This window comes from Contarinia nasturtii, unplaced genomic scaffold (genome assembly GCF_009176525.2).
Source record: "Contarinia nasturtii isolate CC-2019 unplaced genomic scaffold, AAFC_CNas_1.1 Cnas_scaffold_3116, whole genome shotgun sequence".
Lineage (NCBI taxonomy): Eukaryota > Metazoa > Arthropoda > Insecta > Diptera > Cecidomyiidae > Contarinia > Contarinia nasturtii.
The window spans coordinates 771,043-788,429 of record NW_022200428.1 but is presented as its reverse complement, the minus strand read 5'-3'; the positions used below and the strand labels follow the sequence as shown (position 1 = coordinate 788,429).

The following is a 17,387-nucleotide window of genomic DNA, read 5'->3' as shown; positions in this document are numbered from 1 at the left end:
TCGATTTACACCAAAAACATTTATTCAAAATTGTTCCATTATTTGAATACATTTGGAAAATTCAATTGACATATCTATGAGAGACTTTAAGAAAAACATTCATTCAGTATTTTTTATTGTCATTCGACATTTTCTTATTAATTCAATACGAGTATAAATACATATGGTGTTATAATAAAATTGGAGACTTCAAATCCAATTCGTTAGCCTGAAGAAAACGTTCTTAGTTAAATAAGAAGAAATATGCTCTGTGAAAAAATATTCTGTGACTGTGTCTACGTTGGACGTTGTGATCGTTTCCATATCGGATGTAAAGTCGAATATCTCGTATCAATGAATTAATTGTGTAGATGTGTATTTTTGATATTTAGCGTTAAATTTCAAATGCGTATGTTGATGATGAATGTGATCGTAAAAGTTGATAATATAATACTACAGGTCTTGGTTTGCTGGTTTACAATTTTTCCAAGAGGCCTTCATTGTGTTCAAAGTACTTCATATCCTGAAAGGAGATTCAAAAATTCCAATTGTAGCACCAAAAAAGAAAAAAAATAGACAATTTACCATCAAAATGCTTAAATATTCTATTTACCATTAAAACTGTAGCCCCCAATAACACTGCTTTCATGCGAACATCCAAATCCAATGGGAAGCTGACGCAGAAGTTGTCGGCGTCGGTGAATGATTCGCGTACAAATCCTGACCATTGTTTGGTTATTTTACCAACTTGAGTACCGTCTGGTGTAACAACCTAAACTCCAAAGAAATTCCATATCCAAATTACGCATGATTATTCAAACAAACAAAAATCGACACTCACATGAAATACGACATCATTACAACAGCAAGACATTGTGACTAATGGCCCTTCAATACGAAGCGCCACTTCGCCATTTTGATTTTTAATCGAAAATCGTGGATAGCAAAATGAAAATTCTTGGTCAACACGTCCAATTAAATTTCCGGGTGGTGATGATACTTCAATTGAATCGGGACAGCAAGGAGTACAGCAACAAGCAACCGCAGCATTACAATTTTGCCGAGAGAAATGCAACACTTCTCTTTGGGATGCATCGAAAATTTTAAAATCAAATGAACGATTTGGGCCACAACAGTTACGATTGCAGCAATCATTGTCTTCAACAGCATAGAATACCTGGAATAAAACAATGATTTTCGTCAGAGGAACTTAAATTCCGCTCTGTCCCATTGCAAGTTCACTTACATTCTGTCCCATTGCATTTTTGATAACAAATTTGTTGTTTGTTTCGAAGCCGGTAAATGCTTCCAAAAGTTCAACTTTTTGCTTAATCAGTAATTGATCGACGGCAGTCAGGTATTCCAACCCAGGTGGACAGATTGGCATTACATTTGAGGTTTTTATCCAAGAAACTATGGAGAGAATGTAAAAAACGGAGAATTCAAAAGGAATTTTTGTGCACTCAACAGTTGTGACAATTGAAAACGACAATTGAAATGCGCATGACCTCACAAACGCACGGAGTAAGATGGGGAAATGATTTATCATGTCGAATTTTCTTATCATTTTTCATGAATGAAAAAAGAAATTCAGCGAAAGAAAATTTAAAGTAAAATACCTGGAGCTTGACCACCTGATAGTGGTTGAGATACGATTGGATTCACAGACTCGTAATCTCTCGAATAAGACGGCGGTTGTTTGTATTGAATAGCATCCTGGGGAACAATCTGCACAATATTTGAAAAATATTTACTTATTCGGTGCCTTTTGCTTGTCAACAGAAATTATTTTCCAAAACATTCCGTGAAAATGTCAAAATATTGCTTACCGGTTCAGGAAAGGAGGAAAATTTCTGATCAATACTCATTTTGCACGATAATATTCGATTGATAAACGATTCAAGTTGGTTTTAGAATAAAAATCAGGAAAATTGCTGAAAATTCGTGTGGACGGTACGAAGCTTGATGGAAACTAAAGAAGAATAGATTTTATGAACGAAAATGTAGTAAAAAAGCCTTGAATACAAGCAAAGTTCATAGCTATGCAGCAAATGTGGAAACAACACGCATAGTTCAGTCAAATGAGTCAATATATACAAGAACATAATATATAGGATGGACAAGTGTATCAATTTATTATCCTTGTTTATAGTTAGCAACAGTCATGAACACGAACATATGATTTTTTTCAAAAAAAATTCGGCGAAAATAATTTCTATCCCTTTGCATGCGTTTCATACAAAATAACTTCCGATTTTTTTTTTTTTTTTTTTCAAATTCGATTAGCTGGGGTCGTATATTTTTATGAGGCGATTTTCGAGTTGTTCATTAAACTGAAATTTTTTTGTCCTTTTTGAAGGTACTGCAATGACTTATACGTTTTTGGAAAGGTACGAGCCTCACTATTCAAAATCCGTAGTTCAAAGGAAAAAAATTGGAATGAATTTTTGGAATAAATTTGTTTTTCATTCGATTGCTAATTGAAAATTGATATTGGTGACACGAAAAAACTGAATATGACAATTTATTTTGCGATAAAATTTGGTCCCGACACATTAGTCATAGAAAAAATGTGCAATGCATTGCGACTTATTATCCAAAACCTCAACATAATTGCTCACACAGTTTACATGCGAAAAATACATAAAAACCACATACAGTCACACGGCTCAAATAGCCGTCTGTGTGAATATTGTGCATATATATGCGTACCATGATTTGTACACCACTGAAACGAACTCTGTTTATCATTCTTAAACATAAGCGTGCGTCGCTGAACAGAATTCGTTTTAGTGGCGCCAAAACCGTATGGTACGCATACATATTCACAACATTCGCACACACGACTGTTCGAGGCCTTCTGTGCGAATCCGTGTGATTTTAAAAGAATTGAACAATGTGAGCAGTTAGGATTTCGTCACTAAAAACGTGTATCAGAACATTTTTAGATTGAAAGTATTGCGTGTGAACCTCCAAAGAAATATTTTCTGCTTATTTTTTTAATCTCAACTGTATGTGTAATTAAATTATTCAATACGATTTAAGTTTTTGCTCATTGTTCACAAAAATAGCACCGAATGTGTGGTCTATATCACTAAATATGACTTGTATTTGTTGCTTGTATTCTTTTAGTTTAATTTAAATAAATGTAAAAATGAAACAAAAAAATTAATAAAAACCTTCAAAAATTGAAGTATACGGAATAAAATTGAACTCTTGTAATCCGAGTGATTTCACTTTCAGAACAATAATGTCGTTCATTCACTATCTCACATAGCACTGATTTCGCTTTCTCCTTGCAACATGAAACATAATCGACTACCACGCGAAGGCTCCGACGCCTTTGAGATCATTTTCCGCATTCAGCTCTTAATATTAGTCTGCGTGTCCGAATTTTACTAGGGAGCGGCTGACTGTTCAATGCGAAATTGATTTCGCAAGCATTAATACAATTTAGTCCGATGTCGCTGTGGTAATGATTTTTTTTTTTGCGATTGGTTCACTAGATTTTATCATTTTGACCGAGAGCCTCAATGAGCTTGTCAATGTGCAAAACGAATGAAAGAGCTTAATCTTATTTCAATGAATGATGAAATTGAAATGTAAGCCTATTTGGTTTTGCAATCGCAATTTTTATATTTAATCATAAAAACAGATAGAAAAGACATTCCATTTGATATAGGTCAAAATTTTAGGCAACAGATGATGTCATCTGACTTAAGTGAGAAAAAAATTGATATCAATTCATTTGAATTGAATTTTGAACACTTTCCGGCACCCAAATTTATTCATTCTTTATTCACAATGATAGACCAATCATATCTTCTTTCTTCCCAATTAAATTTAAGAATCGATACATTTAGTCATATTGTAATTAAGTTGATGTGCCGATGGATCCCAACGAATTTGTTGTCAATTGATTTTCTGCTATAATAGCTGTTGTGAATTGTGAGTCTCCAAACACATAATCGCGAATCAATTTAATCGAAATTAGTTTGAGTGGTAATTTTAATTAACAAAAGCATATACAGATTGATTAATAAACAGCCGCTGGATGAGTTTTCAAATTCTGGTTGATGTCAAATAGGAAAATGAAAACACAAAAAAAAAACTTTACCAGAAATTCGTAAGTATAGCTACTGTAATTATACGGTATTAAACTTCTGTTTACGAATAAAATATTACTTTTCCGCACACACCTAGTGTGTAAGGGGAAAGTATTACTTAGCAAAATATTTTTTTTACACTACATAGCGGTGCATTTCGATGCCGATCGATTCGAATATTTGGAAACGTCACTGATAAGGCATAGAAATCGTTGAATTTAAAACGATTCTTATAGCAGTATAAGACGAACTTTGACAACCAAGGAAAGTTTGAAGAAATTTCAGTACAAATTTGGAATACCAAATTTGGAATTTTTATGGGAGATACAAAATGTTTATTTTTGACCCAAAAATCGAAAATTTTCTAAAAAGATTAATCTCATTTTCAAAGTGTCGATCGACACCCATTTTATAGATCCATAAGTGTTGAATATTAAGATTTGGCTGGCAACTACTCAGAAAACCGAAATCAAGTATGTTCGCTTTAACCTTATTCAAATCACTTTGCAATAATTAGTTATGCCTTGTGTGTGCCGAATTAAAAATACATATGTATTCTACTTGCTTGTCGTGATGTATATGGCGCTTAATTAAAATGCCGCTTCGTGTTTATATAAATAGAAAAGGGTGCGTGTATTTATCTATTTTTCTATAGAATTTTCGGCCACATACCGTTTGGAAGTCGAAGCTAATTTTTTCTCCTGCCGCTTGAAATGTAAACTGTTAAAAGTTCTGATATTGTCATATTTTTCATAACAGGTCCATTTTTTCAGAAACTACTACTTTTCAATGACTTTTTTAGTATGTCATTAAAATGACAAACGTTGTTTGATTGCTTCAGTAGTCTTCAATTGGCAGTATTTGCTTTCCTATTTCCATAATACCAAATATTACATATAGACCATTTCATTTTGTTATTTGGAAACATTGCGTCAAAAATCCTCAACATTCCTCTCTGCACTACAATTTACTTAAATTATAAATAAAATACATAGTTTTTTCTCTGCATATAAAAGAAGTAAAATAACATAATGGTGCCCAATGAAAAATATCCGGTCGATGTATATTTCAGACAAATCATATTCCATTGTAATCGGTCGTCTCTTAATTTATAAATTGGCGTTAGACCTTGCATCAATGCTGTATTTGATAGAACACTCATGACATAAAAATATGGGATAAGTAAAGCGAAGAGAGAGAAATTTCAGTTGAAATTGTAACGTCAACCGAAAAAGTTTTGACAGGGTTATCAGATTTGAGATAGGATGATTTGTTGAATCAACAAATCGTAAGAAAAATCATGATTTGAAGTGTCAACATTTGATTTGATTTGGATGGTCGTGTAAATTTTGAATCAAATCAAATGATTTAATTGATTTGAATTGTGTACAACAAATCAAATGATTTGACTTTTTTATTTTGATTTGAAAAAAAAATTAAATCAAATCAATGGGAATCCCAGATAAGAAACGAACTCTTTCAAGTGTAAAATCCATCCTATTTTAATCGCTGCATTTGAACATTGAAAATAGTGAAAATTATACAAATCGAATTTGTGTTACATTTTGTCATAAGAGTCAATTTTTGTGTCAACATCTAAAAAATGTAATAGTTTCGCCGAAAAGTCATAATATTCATGACAAAAGCAATAAAATCAATTCAACGCTTTGGTGTTTTTGGCAAAAAAATTGACTGTTAAAACTGTCACCAGCATACGAAACGTGGTTTATATTTTGTCTGGCTCAATTTGATAAAAAAAGTTAAAAATTTCTGTACAAATTATCTACGCATGAAATTTCAAAAAATTGAAAGAGTAAGTTGTCATGAAGCCTTGAAAGTGTAGCGGTTCTTATGATTCAAAGCTTCTTTCTACACTCAACAGGTGTATTTGTAAAAGACAGTTCAAATGCGCAAGACCGAAGGAGAAAAACGCAGATTTGTCACAATTTTTTGGCATTTTTTTAAATCAATTTTCCATGTGATTTTTAAATGTGTTGGAAAATATTCGTAAAGTGAATTTATCAAACAAAATAACGCGGTTGATATAGTGAGGTTCGCCTTCTAATGGTTGGGATAAAACTGTTTCCATATTGATTTGTTTAGATTGTATGATTTAATTGTTAATCATTTAAATGAATCAAATTTTTCATAAAAAATATACCAAAATGCAAGATCGAGTGATCTTGTGTTGACCATTGTATATACGGGATAGGATGCAAGCGCATCAATTACGTCATTCAGAAAATTTAATCGGATTGAAAATGCAACATGTTTTGATTCGAAATCGCTGAATTTTTTTGGTGAGAATTCACGATCTCCCAAATCAATTATGAATTCTAGAATGAATAGTCCCAAAGTTCAAATATATTGTTTTTAAGAAAGTGATTATTTGTTAGGCTGTGTAAATGCTGAAGGCTGAAGGTCAAAAAATGTGCAAAAAATCTCTCTAAAATCAAAATAAATCATAGATATGTCATTGAATAAAAATAAACACATTTATTCGCCGTAATTTATTTAATTGAAATACATAAAATAATGGACGTTGTTAAAATCATTCCGAATTATTGCTCTTCCGTTCAAAAAACATCGAATCCTGAAATAGAAAAAAAATGCGTCAATTTGGTATTTGGACAGAAAAATCTCAGCCATTACAATAAAAATTGTAACTCCAACGATGGCTGCTTTTTGGAAAACGTCTAAATCCCTGATGAAATCAATGGCAAAATTATCTGTGTCCGTGGTTAGGTCATGCGTTAATTCAACACCGTGTTTGGATATTTGACTCACTTGCTTGCCGTTTGCGGAATAAATCTGTGTTTTTATCACATCAAATAAAATTTTGCATTAGTTTTGTTTCAAATTCTCCTTCTTTAAAATAAACGCTGTGCCAAAGATACATCTGAATTCACCTGAAATTCAACATTTCCACCGGAAGAACAAAATGGACCTTCGATACGCAGAACGGTTTCGTCAAAGAGATTTTTAACAACAAATTGTGGATAGTTCAAATCCTCTTCGACTCTTCCAAACATTTGGCCAGCTGCCGATATCTTCAACGATTCGGGAAAATGTGGACCACAAAATCCCGAAAATGTACATGGTCGCTTTAAATGCAGCACTTCCCTTTGGTAAAGGTCATACACTTTCATATTAAACGGACGATTCGAACCGTAACAGCAACGTGTGAAACATTCACTGCACTCATTCGCTTGATAAATCTGATATTTAATTTCATTCAAAAGTAAATAAAAGTTTCAACGATTTATTTAAATGTCTGTATCGACATCGATTAATGGAAATGACTTACAATTTGTCCGGTGGAATCTTTTATATCAAATTTGATATTTTTCTCAAATCCCATACAACGTCCGAGCTTCAATTTTAAAAACAACTGTTCAATAGGCGCTAAATACTCCAGGCCGGGCGGACAATTAAAGCTTTCATTTGGATTGCAGTCATCTGAAACATCATTGTATTTAAATAGTGTGATGCACTGATAGAAGGGGAAAAGTTGCATGTGATACAAAGTATGAGAATGCATAAAATGCAAAAAGGGGAACACCTCCGAAATCATGAACCACGTGATTATATTTTGCACATGGAATAACAGTGTATCAATCACATCATGTCAAGCATCTCGTTTTACTCATCTCGATTTTCAACACAAATTTCAAGACAAGGGGGTCCGAACCAAACATCGCCCAGTCGAACAAACACTGGCAATTTGAAAAAAATTCTCTCGACTTTTGTCGATCCTTGCAGAAGGATATTTTTCATGCCATTCAGATCAACTGGGGGGTCACTTGACGACTCTCCTACAAGCTCTCCAAAACCTCAAAATCAGAAATTTGCAGCGATTACTTACTAAGGTTTGCACTTGGTTGTGGTTGAGAGACAATTGACTGCAAATGTCTATCTGTTTCTGGCTTTTCCTCCGATTGATCTCTCTTCAAAGTAGTTTCCTGAAAATAATAAAAATCGAAAAAATGAAAAGACAATTCAAACTACAAGCTTATCAAGACAAATTCTGCTGTCGAAAAGTCAATTGAAAATGTGCCAAAATGTTCTTATCGTTATTCTTAGCGATTTCTTTAATTCCAGTCGTTTATTCCAAAACCTTAAGTTCCTTACATGTTCGGAATGAGATTGGCCTGCACTAGATTCGTTGACATCACAGTTGGAATCACCACTGCAACTCATTCGTGAAACAAATAATCACCCTTTCCACAAAACAATTTGAACGATTTTCAATGAATAATGCGATTTTTTGGAAGAAAACAATTTTTAAATTTTAAAAAATTCAACATGTTAATATTAACAATCTGAGTTTAACAGTGGAAGAAAAAATCAACAACTTTTCGTTTTATGTAAAATTCATTTGACAGAAAAGCAAGGAAATTTTGACGTTTGGTTTGAAACTGCGCAATAGAATGGAGGGAGAGAATATACAATTTTTTGAACAATTTTGATGTTTGTAAACAGTGAGGGGCATATTTCAGTACAAAACAGCGTCCAGTACAAGATGCATTTGTGTTGGTACGCAGGACAACTAAGATACAGGCATCTGCGTTGATACACTGTATTGACAAGAAGATTACAGTAAAACAAAACTGTGCTGTTCATATTTTAGATAAAAGACACTCATATTTTAAGAATATCCAGAAAAAATCTAGTAGTTTGCTTTCATTTTACATCGAAGTGCTGAGTTTTCAGGTTAAGAAGAATAAGTCGTGAATATTGTGTATAAAATTGTATAAACGAATAGCCTTTAAATTCGCTTGCAATTGGAAAACAAAAAAAGGAATCCATCTCCGTGTAGGTCTTCGAAGCAAAGAAACAGTATTTCAGTCATTATACTGGGGTTTGAGATTGCAACATTGAAAATTCGGCCAAATATTTTGCTCAAAAAGAAATTTTTGTTGTTTACAAACCGGCACATATTCAAGGCACACATATTTCCAATCAGAATTGTTTATCATGTGTGCCGTAATATTACTTCAAAACACAGTCAGTCAACAACAGAATTGTGTATTCAATTTATTTTCACTCTGATGCATTTATATCCGTAGATTAGTATGTTTTATTGGTGTATTGTGTATTTTAATTTCAATTATTCTCAGTTTTGATCAAAATTCATGAGAAACATGAAAAAAATCATTCGATGCTCATCTTGTTATGAATAGTGAAAGAAATGAGATGTCAGTTCCATATAAAAAACCAATACAAACGCACTGTTAGAGATATCAACAGCTGCAGCTGCACTCTCTATATGTGTGCCATTTAACAACAGACAAAGTGCATCAAATTAAAGGGAGAGTGTGCGTCTTACACGTACACACACTCTCTCTCTTTCTCTCTCACTATCTGAAAAACACTATAGCGAAGCGTATTTTAATCGGAGAACGGTTTAGTGTTTTTCAGAGAGGGAGAGAGAGAGAGAGAGAGAGAGAGAGAGAGAGATAGAGAGATAGAGAGAGAGTGAGAGTATATGTGTACAGATAGTTCAAAATATGTCGAGATTGCATGATGGATTGGCAGAATGAACGTATAGATACAAATACACAAACACAGCATATGTGCGATAGTTGTATCTGTATATATGCATTTTGTACACGCAGCGTACAGCATTCGATAATTTTGTTTACAATACACGCACAGCACATCGTGTTCGCTTGATTCTTTGAATGCGTTTGGTCTTTTAATCATTTAGTTTTACACGATCCTTCACGAAGACTGGGGCTAAAATAAAATTTGTCATTCGTGGATTTCATCCACCAATATTTGTGAATTGAAAACTATAAACCATCATGGAATCTATGGACTATTGCGATGAAAACGGGGATGATGAGTTTTCAACAAACACCGATTACGGTAAGTTAAAGTGCAGTTTTTCAATCAATTGAAATGTGTGTTATTTGATCAGAATTTTGTTTTCATTCGTAAAAAACGGCAGGCGAAAAGTATCAATACGATCCCAATTTTAAGGGTCCAACGTCGCGTCGATCACCAACGGATGTAAATTGGTTTGTGGGTTTTGTGGTGTTTACAGCAATTTGGATTACAGTTGGTGTTTGTAGTGAGTTTACTGTGTTAACAGACATTTTACTATAAATTCATTGTGCAGTTCAATGGCATTTTGTAGCACAGAATTTCGTCATTATTTTTTCAAATAAAAAAAATTCTTTTTGTTTGCTCACTAGTTGTGTTGCACGGTCATCAAGTCGTTCAGAATAATAGACAAAACGATGGAAAAGTAAGTATTTCAAGATCACAAACTCAACGAATTTTTAAAATTTCGTTCGCAACAGAGGTGTTATAGGCACCACGGGGATGTGGGCACTTTCAGGTGCGGAACTTGAAAAAATTATATGGAAAAAGTGCCCGGTGCCAATAACACCTCTAGTTCGGATGTTTCGACTAAAAATCACTTAATTACATGACGTAACCTTTTAGGTGGGAATACTTATGCATCAGGAAACTTCAGATGCTTTAAAAGAAACATTATCATTCTCATTGAGTTCTATATGCAATGCAACGGTTATCTGTTTAATTTTGATTTACTTGATGCGATGGATCGCAGCTGCTGTATTTTGGACTTTAATTGCCTTACTGGTCGCTTATTTCATAATTGGTATTTTTGGTCCTTCATTCTATATTTTGATATCAAACTGACTAAAGTTCATCGAACTGAATCTTTGTAAATTAATTTCAGTGTCAGTAAGTATTTTTATTCCTGGTCATTTGATTCCTGCCTCCATCTTTGGAACAATTGCAATTGGTATTATTGTGACCGTTTATGTTCAACGTGTAAAAATTGCCGTTTCAATAGCACTGATCAAAGAAGGTAGCAAGTGAGTATTAATTCAAATTGCATATCATCGTTTATTATTTAAATGCCGATTAATTTTTAGAGCTGTTGCTTCGTCCTATACAACTTTATTTTTGCCGATAATTCCATTGATTTTCCAAATTGTCAACTTTACATTGTTCATAAAAGTTTGTGCGAATATTCAATATATTGGCACACGTGATCAGCAGATAATACGAGGCGCTTTGTTTGTACGTTCCCATTGATTTTCGTTCGTTGTAACATCGTTTAATTTGATTTTCGTTCGAATTTGCAGTTTCTGAACATGTTTGGATTCCTTTGGGTTTATTGGTTCATTGGTACCTATAAGAAAATGGTACTGGCACACATTTTCTCGTCCTGGTATTGGACATTGGATAAAAAAAATGTTCCATATTACACACACACCACCAGCGCTGTAGTTTCCATCACCCGATATCATCTTGGCACCATTGCACTTGCATCCTTTTTCATACCAATCATCCGCATAATTTGTTACATATTTAGGAAAATCATGAAAATTGGCAATTATTGCATACGTTGTCCAAAGATTCGCAATGATTGCGGGAATGGTATGTTTTATTTGAATAAAAACACATACATCATGGTCGCAAATCACGGATATCGATTCTGGGAAAGTACGATTGCTTCATTCAATCTGTTGCAACGAAATATTACCAACCTCAAACCAAACAGTATAAATAATATTACATTTCTTCAATTTGGCGTTTTTAACATCGCGATTGCTTTTGGAATGGGCGGATTATTCATGTTATCCTTATACTATTCAAAGCAACATGTGAGTTATAGGATGCCATATAATTTTACTGTAGTTGGTTCGTTCATCGTTGCAAACACATTATTCGGTATTTATTCCACGGCCATTGACACCTTGTTCATATGTTTCTGTAAGTGAATATTTAACAATTAACCAAAGACATTTGCGACCACTGATCTTTTTTTTCTTTTTCGTTGCAGTGGAAGACATTGAACGCAATGATGGAAGTGAGCTAAGGCCATTCTACATGTCAAAGACGCTGATGAAAGTACTTCATAGGAACAGTGAAAATCTTTCGCAACCACGTTATGAACACTTTTAAATCTTATAAGAGCTGTTACTGGCACCGGGGAAGTGCGGCCAGCACTTTTTTTATAGTCAACACTTACAAGAAAACTACCCAAATCTCCGTGGTGCCTGCTCTGATTCTTTTCAATGTTATTTATTATCAAAGATTTTTTGCTCAGGTCAAATATATCAATTAAATAATAATAAATCCAATATTGACTAAAATGGTGTTAAAATATCAGAAAAACACATTCAAATATTTTAAGTTCTATATTAAATGTTAGTATTTAAAGAAAAGTGAACATGAAATAAAGATCTTTTTTTACTACAATTTGTTCGTTTATAAATGGGGATTTCCGTTGAATTTCAATATTTTTTCTAAGAAGAATGAAGATAAAGCATATCAGACATTATTATCTTTCAAGTTACTTTCTGACTCTTGTTTCAATTTTGATATTATTAAAATTATTCCAAGTAGATAAATATACGATTTAATATTGGAATATTTTGAACGCCAAAATTTGGAAATAGTTAAGTAACCGAACTGTTTATTTTCATATTTATAAACATTCTTATTCCATAGAAATTTCAGTTTGGGCGCAGGAAAAGACGCAATTCGATCAAGTAGTCAGCAATTATTTGATACAGCGAAAAATGGCACTCAAAACTGTTTGGTGTATAAACACAATATTTTGAATTATCTGCTTATCGATTTAATGTGAATTGCATACATTAGCCAGAGTTGTTATTGCGTAGAAATCAGTGTGAATCCCATGTTATTTTGTGTTTTGTAAGCCAATTATGTCTACAGTAATTGCACCACTTTAATAATCTGTTGTTATCATAAAGCGAGCGTGGTTTTAAATGAAACAATATGCTGGGTGTGCATATTGACTCGCTTGCAATTGCACAACAAGAAATTTAATTTCCATGTAGATCTACGATGCAAATTGAAAATCCATATGTAAATACTGATTACTCTGAATTTAGAATCGCAAAACTGAATCATCGCACAAATATTTAGCTCAAAAAGAAATTTGTTGTGTTTGCATCCATTACATAAACCGACACAAGTTTATTTAAGTCATGAATATTCAGAAACTGTCTTCTTTCTGAGCTATAAAATGTACGCATTTAAAATTCATTTATGGCTTTCACGAAGTAAGTGCAAAAAGGTCTTCTTTCTTCCGAGCAATTTTTACTTGAAAATACAAATTTCTCCGTGAAAATGGAACAAATTGATTATTACAAGGCGGCATTACTGTATTGCTGTCCAAAATGTCATTTTTCCTGGACAACCAAAATGAAAAATTTTGGGTTGGCTGCCATTTGTCGGTCGTGTGATACCAAAGTTCTTCCAATACGAAGGTGAATATTTCATTATTAAAAAAAAAATGAATCGATTCTTCAATTATTACAAATTTTTTCGACAAATTTCAATATATTTCAATGAAACAATAATGAAAATGATTTGAAATCAAGTTCTTTTCAATTCTATCTAACACAATTTGACGTCTTTACGGATGTTTTGAATTTACTACGCAATCTGCATGAAACTTCGAATATATTTTTATGAAGTTGAATCACACGAATAACAAAACCAATATCATCTCTCTTGATTTACCAATTTCAAAATCAATGGTGACCTCTTTCTCTCTTTTATTTAAACAGAATTCATATTTCATATAGTTTTTTGAAGAATTGCGAGTAAAAAATGCGTAAAATAAAATGTGACCTACAAAACCTTGAACCATTTTATTGAGGCGTAGAGATAATAAATAAAAATCGATTTGCTTTAGTCATAAATCTGAACTGCAGCGACTGCAAAAGTCTCAATCTGTTGTTTCTGAATAAACACGGATTGCGTCTGTAATGATGTCAAAATACATTTGATTGTAGTATGTTTACTAACAACGATTCAATTATTCAACAACAACAAAAATTCTTCTTCTTTTACGCATTACTCCGATTACAACTTAGCAATAATAATGAAAACTATGCCAGCGCCCTGGAATTCATAAAATTGAGGTCAATTCTTTGAAAAATCAGGTTATCCTGATTTTTTCATACATTCATAATGAATTCATAGCAGATACTTTGTTTCAATAATAAGAATATTTGAAAAACAATGGCAATTTAATAAATATGTGTAGCATTCGGAAAGTCAGAAGAAGAAAAATGTCACATTTCATAATTTAGCTTCAGTCAGTCAAGTTAAAAGACTTCCTGGTAAATATGACTCAAAGTTTGTTGGTCATTTTTGAATATCGGTGCCATCGATGTGGCAATTCGTGGTCGTCATCGGAATACATTCCAACATACCACCACGATATATTAACTGTGTGCACATTGTGCCGGTCTTTTGTTCGACCCTATAAAAAGGTGATTTTTTTAACGAATTTTTTTCATTTCATATTCACATCACACTTTTTTTTATGTCGTTAGACCTTTTGAGGATGGAAATGGACAAAACGGTTTTATTGAACGACGGCTGATCACTCAACTCATTCAATAAATCATGTAAAATATGTGGCTGAAAAATCTATTTATTAATATATTAAAATCATTAATTGCTATTAAATGTTACATAAATGTGCATAAATTTAATTTTATAAGTTTTATCGAAATGTGATCGGTAAGTGTCATCTCACATTCACTTGAATTTACAACATTAAACACGTAATAGATGAAAGCGAATTCTTTATAATAATTCTAAATTCGACGGAAAATGATGTAGTAAGAGCAAGATGTGTTAAATACCTGAAATGCAAAGAAAATCTTTGAAAATGCTTCCAATCGAAGATTTTTTGTGCAAAAGCACCAATTGTGGTCAATATACGAATGTGTCAAAAGTATCACTACGCATTTTGATCGTAACACATGTAAGTACCAAAGGTCGTACCAGGCCACCGACCTGAACGTCCTAAAGACGTCCTCCCGACCCGAAAAAAATTCTGATATTTCGGTACTCTATACACATCTCAATCCGAATCACTTACTTTGCCAAGTGTCTCCAAAGTACAATGAACGATACCAAGTCCGGTGAAATAGACAGGTTTCTGTGAACGCGAAATGATAAGAACCAGACATCTTTGTAGCTCTGGCGGATAATCATACCAATTCAAACCGAATGTTGTCTGTCCAACGGCGATGATGCGCTCGGTAGCAAGTGTTGCATTCCATGCAAATAGAAATGGCCAAGCCGAAGCGCAAATTATACAAATAATGCCGTATCCCAATAGACCCCAATCGGCCAAATTTGATGCTGACTGCAGAAATTGACATATTAAATTCGAGAATTGAATTTTTTGTGTGAAGAAATTACATTTTCCACTCACATGTTCGAGATTGTACATCGAAATAGCCATAAATAAACCATCAAGTGGTAAAAGCCAAAAGATGACCGCGCTATTTATGTCCACCAGCATATCAAAAACGCTAAAAAAATGCAGCCATGACGCCAAGAATATCAATATACAAACAAGGTAAAAAAAAACTCACTCAAAAATTTCGACATGAAGATTGATTGCCTCGCTCAATTGTTCTTTGACTCTTCGCCAATCGGTGCGAACTCTTGCTTTGATTTCATTCGTTTCATCGACTTCCGTTGGTTCAATGGTGTCTTTGATCGAATTGATTAAATGGTCAAAATGATTGCAGATTGAATTCACATAAAAGCAACCGCACACAAAGTACGATGTTATGGAGACCAAAATGAGCGAATACGTAAGTCCGACATTGAATTGTGCAAAGTAATGCACAAACCATCCGAAGAGTTCTGTCTCATCAAACGGAATGATAAGATTGTACATTAGTTTCCATTTGGATGGGTCGAAAATTCCATGGATAATGCTGTAAATCGGAGCAATTAAGACCATCAAATAAGCTGCTTGATTCATAAACACATAGTATGCAATGATTTTCGTATATTTTCGGCATATTTGCTCATTTTTCCAGTAAATGTCGTATATTTGGCCTGTGCCTGCGTGAACAACAATTTTGTAAAGGAAACACATTTTTTTACAGAATAAATTATTATTCACCTTTATCAACAATCTCCTGCAACTTAATTTGTAAGCGCTTAATTGTCTTCATCTCGAGTCCGATGCTTATAAACATGCCACCACTTTGAATGCCAGCCACAACCAAAAGCCAAGCTTGTATCACCGTTTGAAAATCGGTGGAAAATAGTGCAGTATAGGTGGAAGAAATCAAAAACACCGATACGATGCTGATCAAAATATAATAGGTTCCAAATGATTTGTAAAATTCATTGGACGGTTCGGTTAAACGGTATGAATGAATGCCAAGCCATGCCATCAACGTTTGATTATGCTTGAGCACTTTAAATTTCAATTCACTTTGCAATCGACTATTGCTAGTTTCGCCCATGCCTTTATTCATGTCGTTTTTTTATAAGTTCAGAATTTGACGACCGAAAACGTTTCTAAGTTTTTCCCAATGACAATCGACAAAAGAGTGTAAGGGCTCAACTGAAGAAATGTTTACTCGCGTTGTGATTTATATACCATTCAAAATGCAATGTCCACTGCAATCCTTAGTTAATAAATTAATAGGGATATTGGGAACGGCGCGCATCTGTTTCAAAAATCTAAAACAAAAGTGAACCCAAAATTTCGTCTCGCCATGTTCAACGAACTCAAAGCATCAACTGAATATACTCGCTCAATTACTACAATAGGTAGACGCAACCTTTTTTCAAATTATGGGTGTGCTTAACGGTAACCATTTGAAAAATGAATTAACTAAACAAACCGTAGACTATTCAATTTTATGACGATTCAAAATCAAGGTCAGCCCCTTTTTGCGTTAAATAATTTATTGCGAAAATAAGCACTGGAGTCGTTTTATTTTGATATTTTTTTAAATCAAAAATCGTATCAAAATAGCTTTCCATCTCATATTTTACTTATTCGTAACGGGGACCGTCCAAAAGTGGATGCAGTAGTTCCAAAAAAAAAGATAACAAACCTATTTTGAATTAAACTTTTGGATTTTTTTTGTTGCCGGATAGCTTTCCATCTAGCTTTCCATGGCCTTTTTTAGGTCGGTGATTTTTCTTTTGTTTTTTTTTTAGCAAAAAAATCTTTCTCAATGTAAAAATCCCATGATTCTGCTTAAAACGTAAAATTCATTAAAACATCTATTAAATCATGGACAACATTTCATTTTTCATTTTTCACTTTTTTGCTAAAAATAAATCGATAATTTTTGAAATTTATTAGTGTACTAAATGAATCTAGGTATTTTGTTTACAATATAAATGACAAATTGGATTATTGGATTATTGGATTAAACGGGGAGTTATTCACTCGATGCTTGTTTTGTAACTTATTGCATGACGACCCGTCTTGTGCTGTCACTCGAT

The 17,387-nt window shown here is 33.3% G+C and overlaps 4 protein-coding genes across 11 annotated transcripts; 1 reads left to right on the top strand and 3 right to left on the bottom strand.

The window, feature by feature from the left end:
• Positions 1-3,290, bottom strand: LOC116349707 (phospholipid scramblase 1-like). Its single transcript, XM_031781258.1, has 7 exons — positions 3,159-3,290; positions 1,809-1,951; positions 1,599-1,707; positions 1,226-1,392; positions 821-1,156; positions 593-751; positions 1-502 (listed from the first exon to the last, which is right to left on the bottom strand). Exons 2-7 carry the CDS (start codon positions 1,845-1,847, stop codon positions 455-457), a joined length of 858 nt encoding a protein of 285 aa, XP_031637118.1. The 5' UTR covers positions 1,848-1,951; positions 3,159-3,290; the 3' UTR covers positions 1-454.
• Positions 3,291-4,086: 796 nt separating this feature from the next.
• On the top strand, positions 4,087-12,329 carry LOC116349771 (CTL-like protein 2). 8 transcript variants are annotated; one of them, XM_031781365.1, is made up of 9 exons: positions 4,087-4,105; positions 9,796-9,956; positions 10,039-10,161; positions 10,286-10,338; positions 10,539-10,716; positions 10,798-10,936; positions 10,997-11,144; positions 11,210-11,840; positions 11,911-12,329. In XM_031781365.1, exons 2-9 carry the CDS (start codon positions 9,893-9,895, stop codon positions 12,030-12,032), a joined length of 1,458 nt encoding a protein of 485 aa, XP_031637225.1. In that variant the 5' UTR covers positions 4,087-4,105; positions 9,796-9,892; the 3' UTR covers positions 12,033-12,329. The 8 variants fall into 8 exon arrangements, with proteins under 8 accessions (XP_031637225.1, XP_031637221.1, XP_031637224.1 ...); XM_031781361.1 differs by lacking the exon at positions 4,087-4,105 and adding an exon at positions 5,288-5,373 and having other exon boundaries at positions 9,744-9,956; XM_031781364.1 differs by lacking the exon at positions 4,087-4,105 and adding an exon at positions 5,345-5,373.
• Positions 6,559-8,451, bottom strand: LOC116349773 (phospholipid scramblase 2-like). Its single transcript, XM_031781366.1, has 6 exons — positions 8,217-8,451; positions 7,951-8,047; positions 7,393-7,544; positions 6,995-7,303; positions 6,738-6,896; positions 6,559-6,678 (listed from the first exon to the last, which is right to left on the bottom strand). The coding sequence occupies exons 1-6, from the start codon at positions 8,283-8,285 to the stop codon at positions 6,637-6,639; spliced, it is 828 nt and encodes a 275-aa protein (XP_031637226.1). The 5' UTR covers positions 8,286-8,451; the 3' UTR covers positions 6,559-6,636.
• Positions 12,330-14,979: 2,650 nt separating the features above from the next.
• On the bottom strand, positions 14,980-16,402 carry LOC116349691. The gene is made up of 4 exons (XM_031781237.1): positions 16,042-16,402; positions 15,500-15,980; positions 15,337-15,436; positions 14,980-15,267 (listed from the first exon to the last, which is right to left on the bottom strand). The coding sequence occupies exons 1-4, from the start codon at positions 16,400-16,402 to the stop codon at positions 14,980-14,982; spliced, it is 1,230 nt and encodes a 409-aa protein (XP_031637097.1).
• Positions 16,403-17,387: the final 985 nt, after the last annotated feature.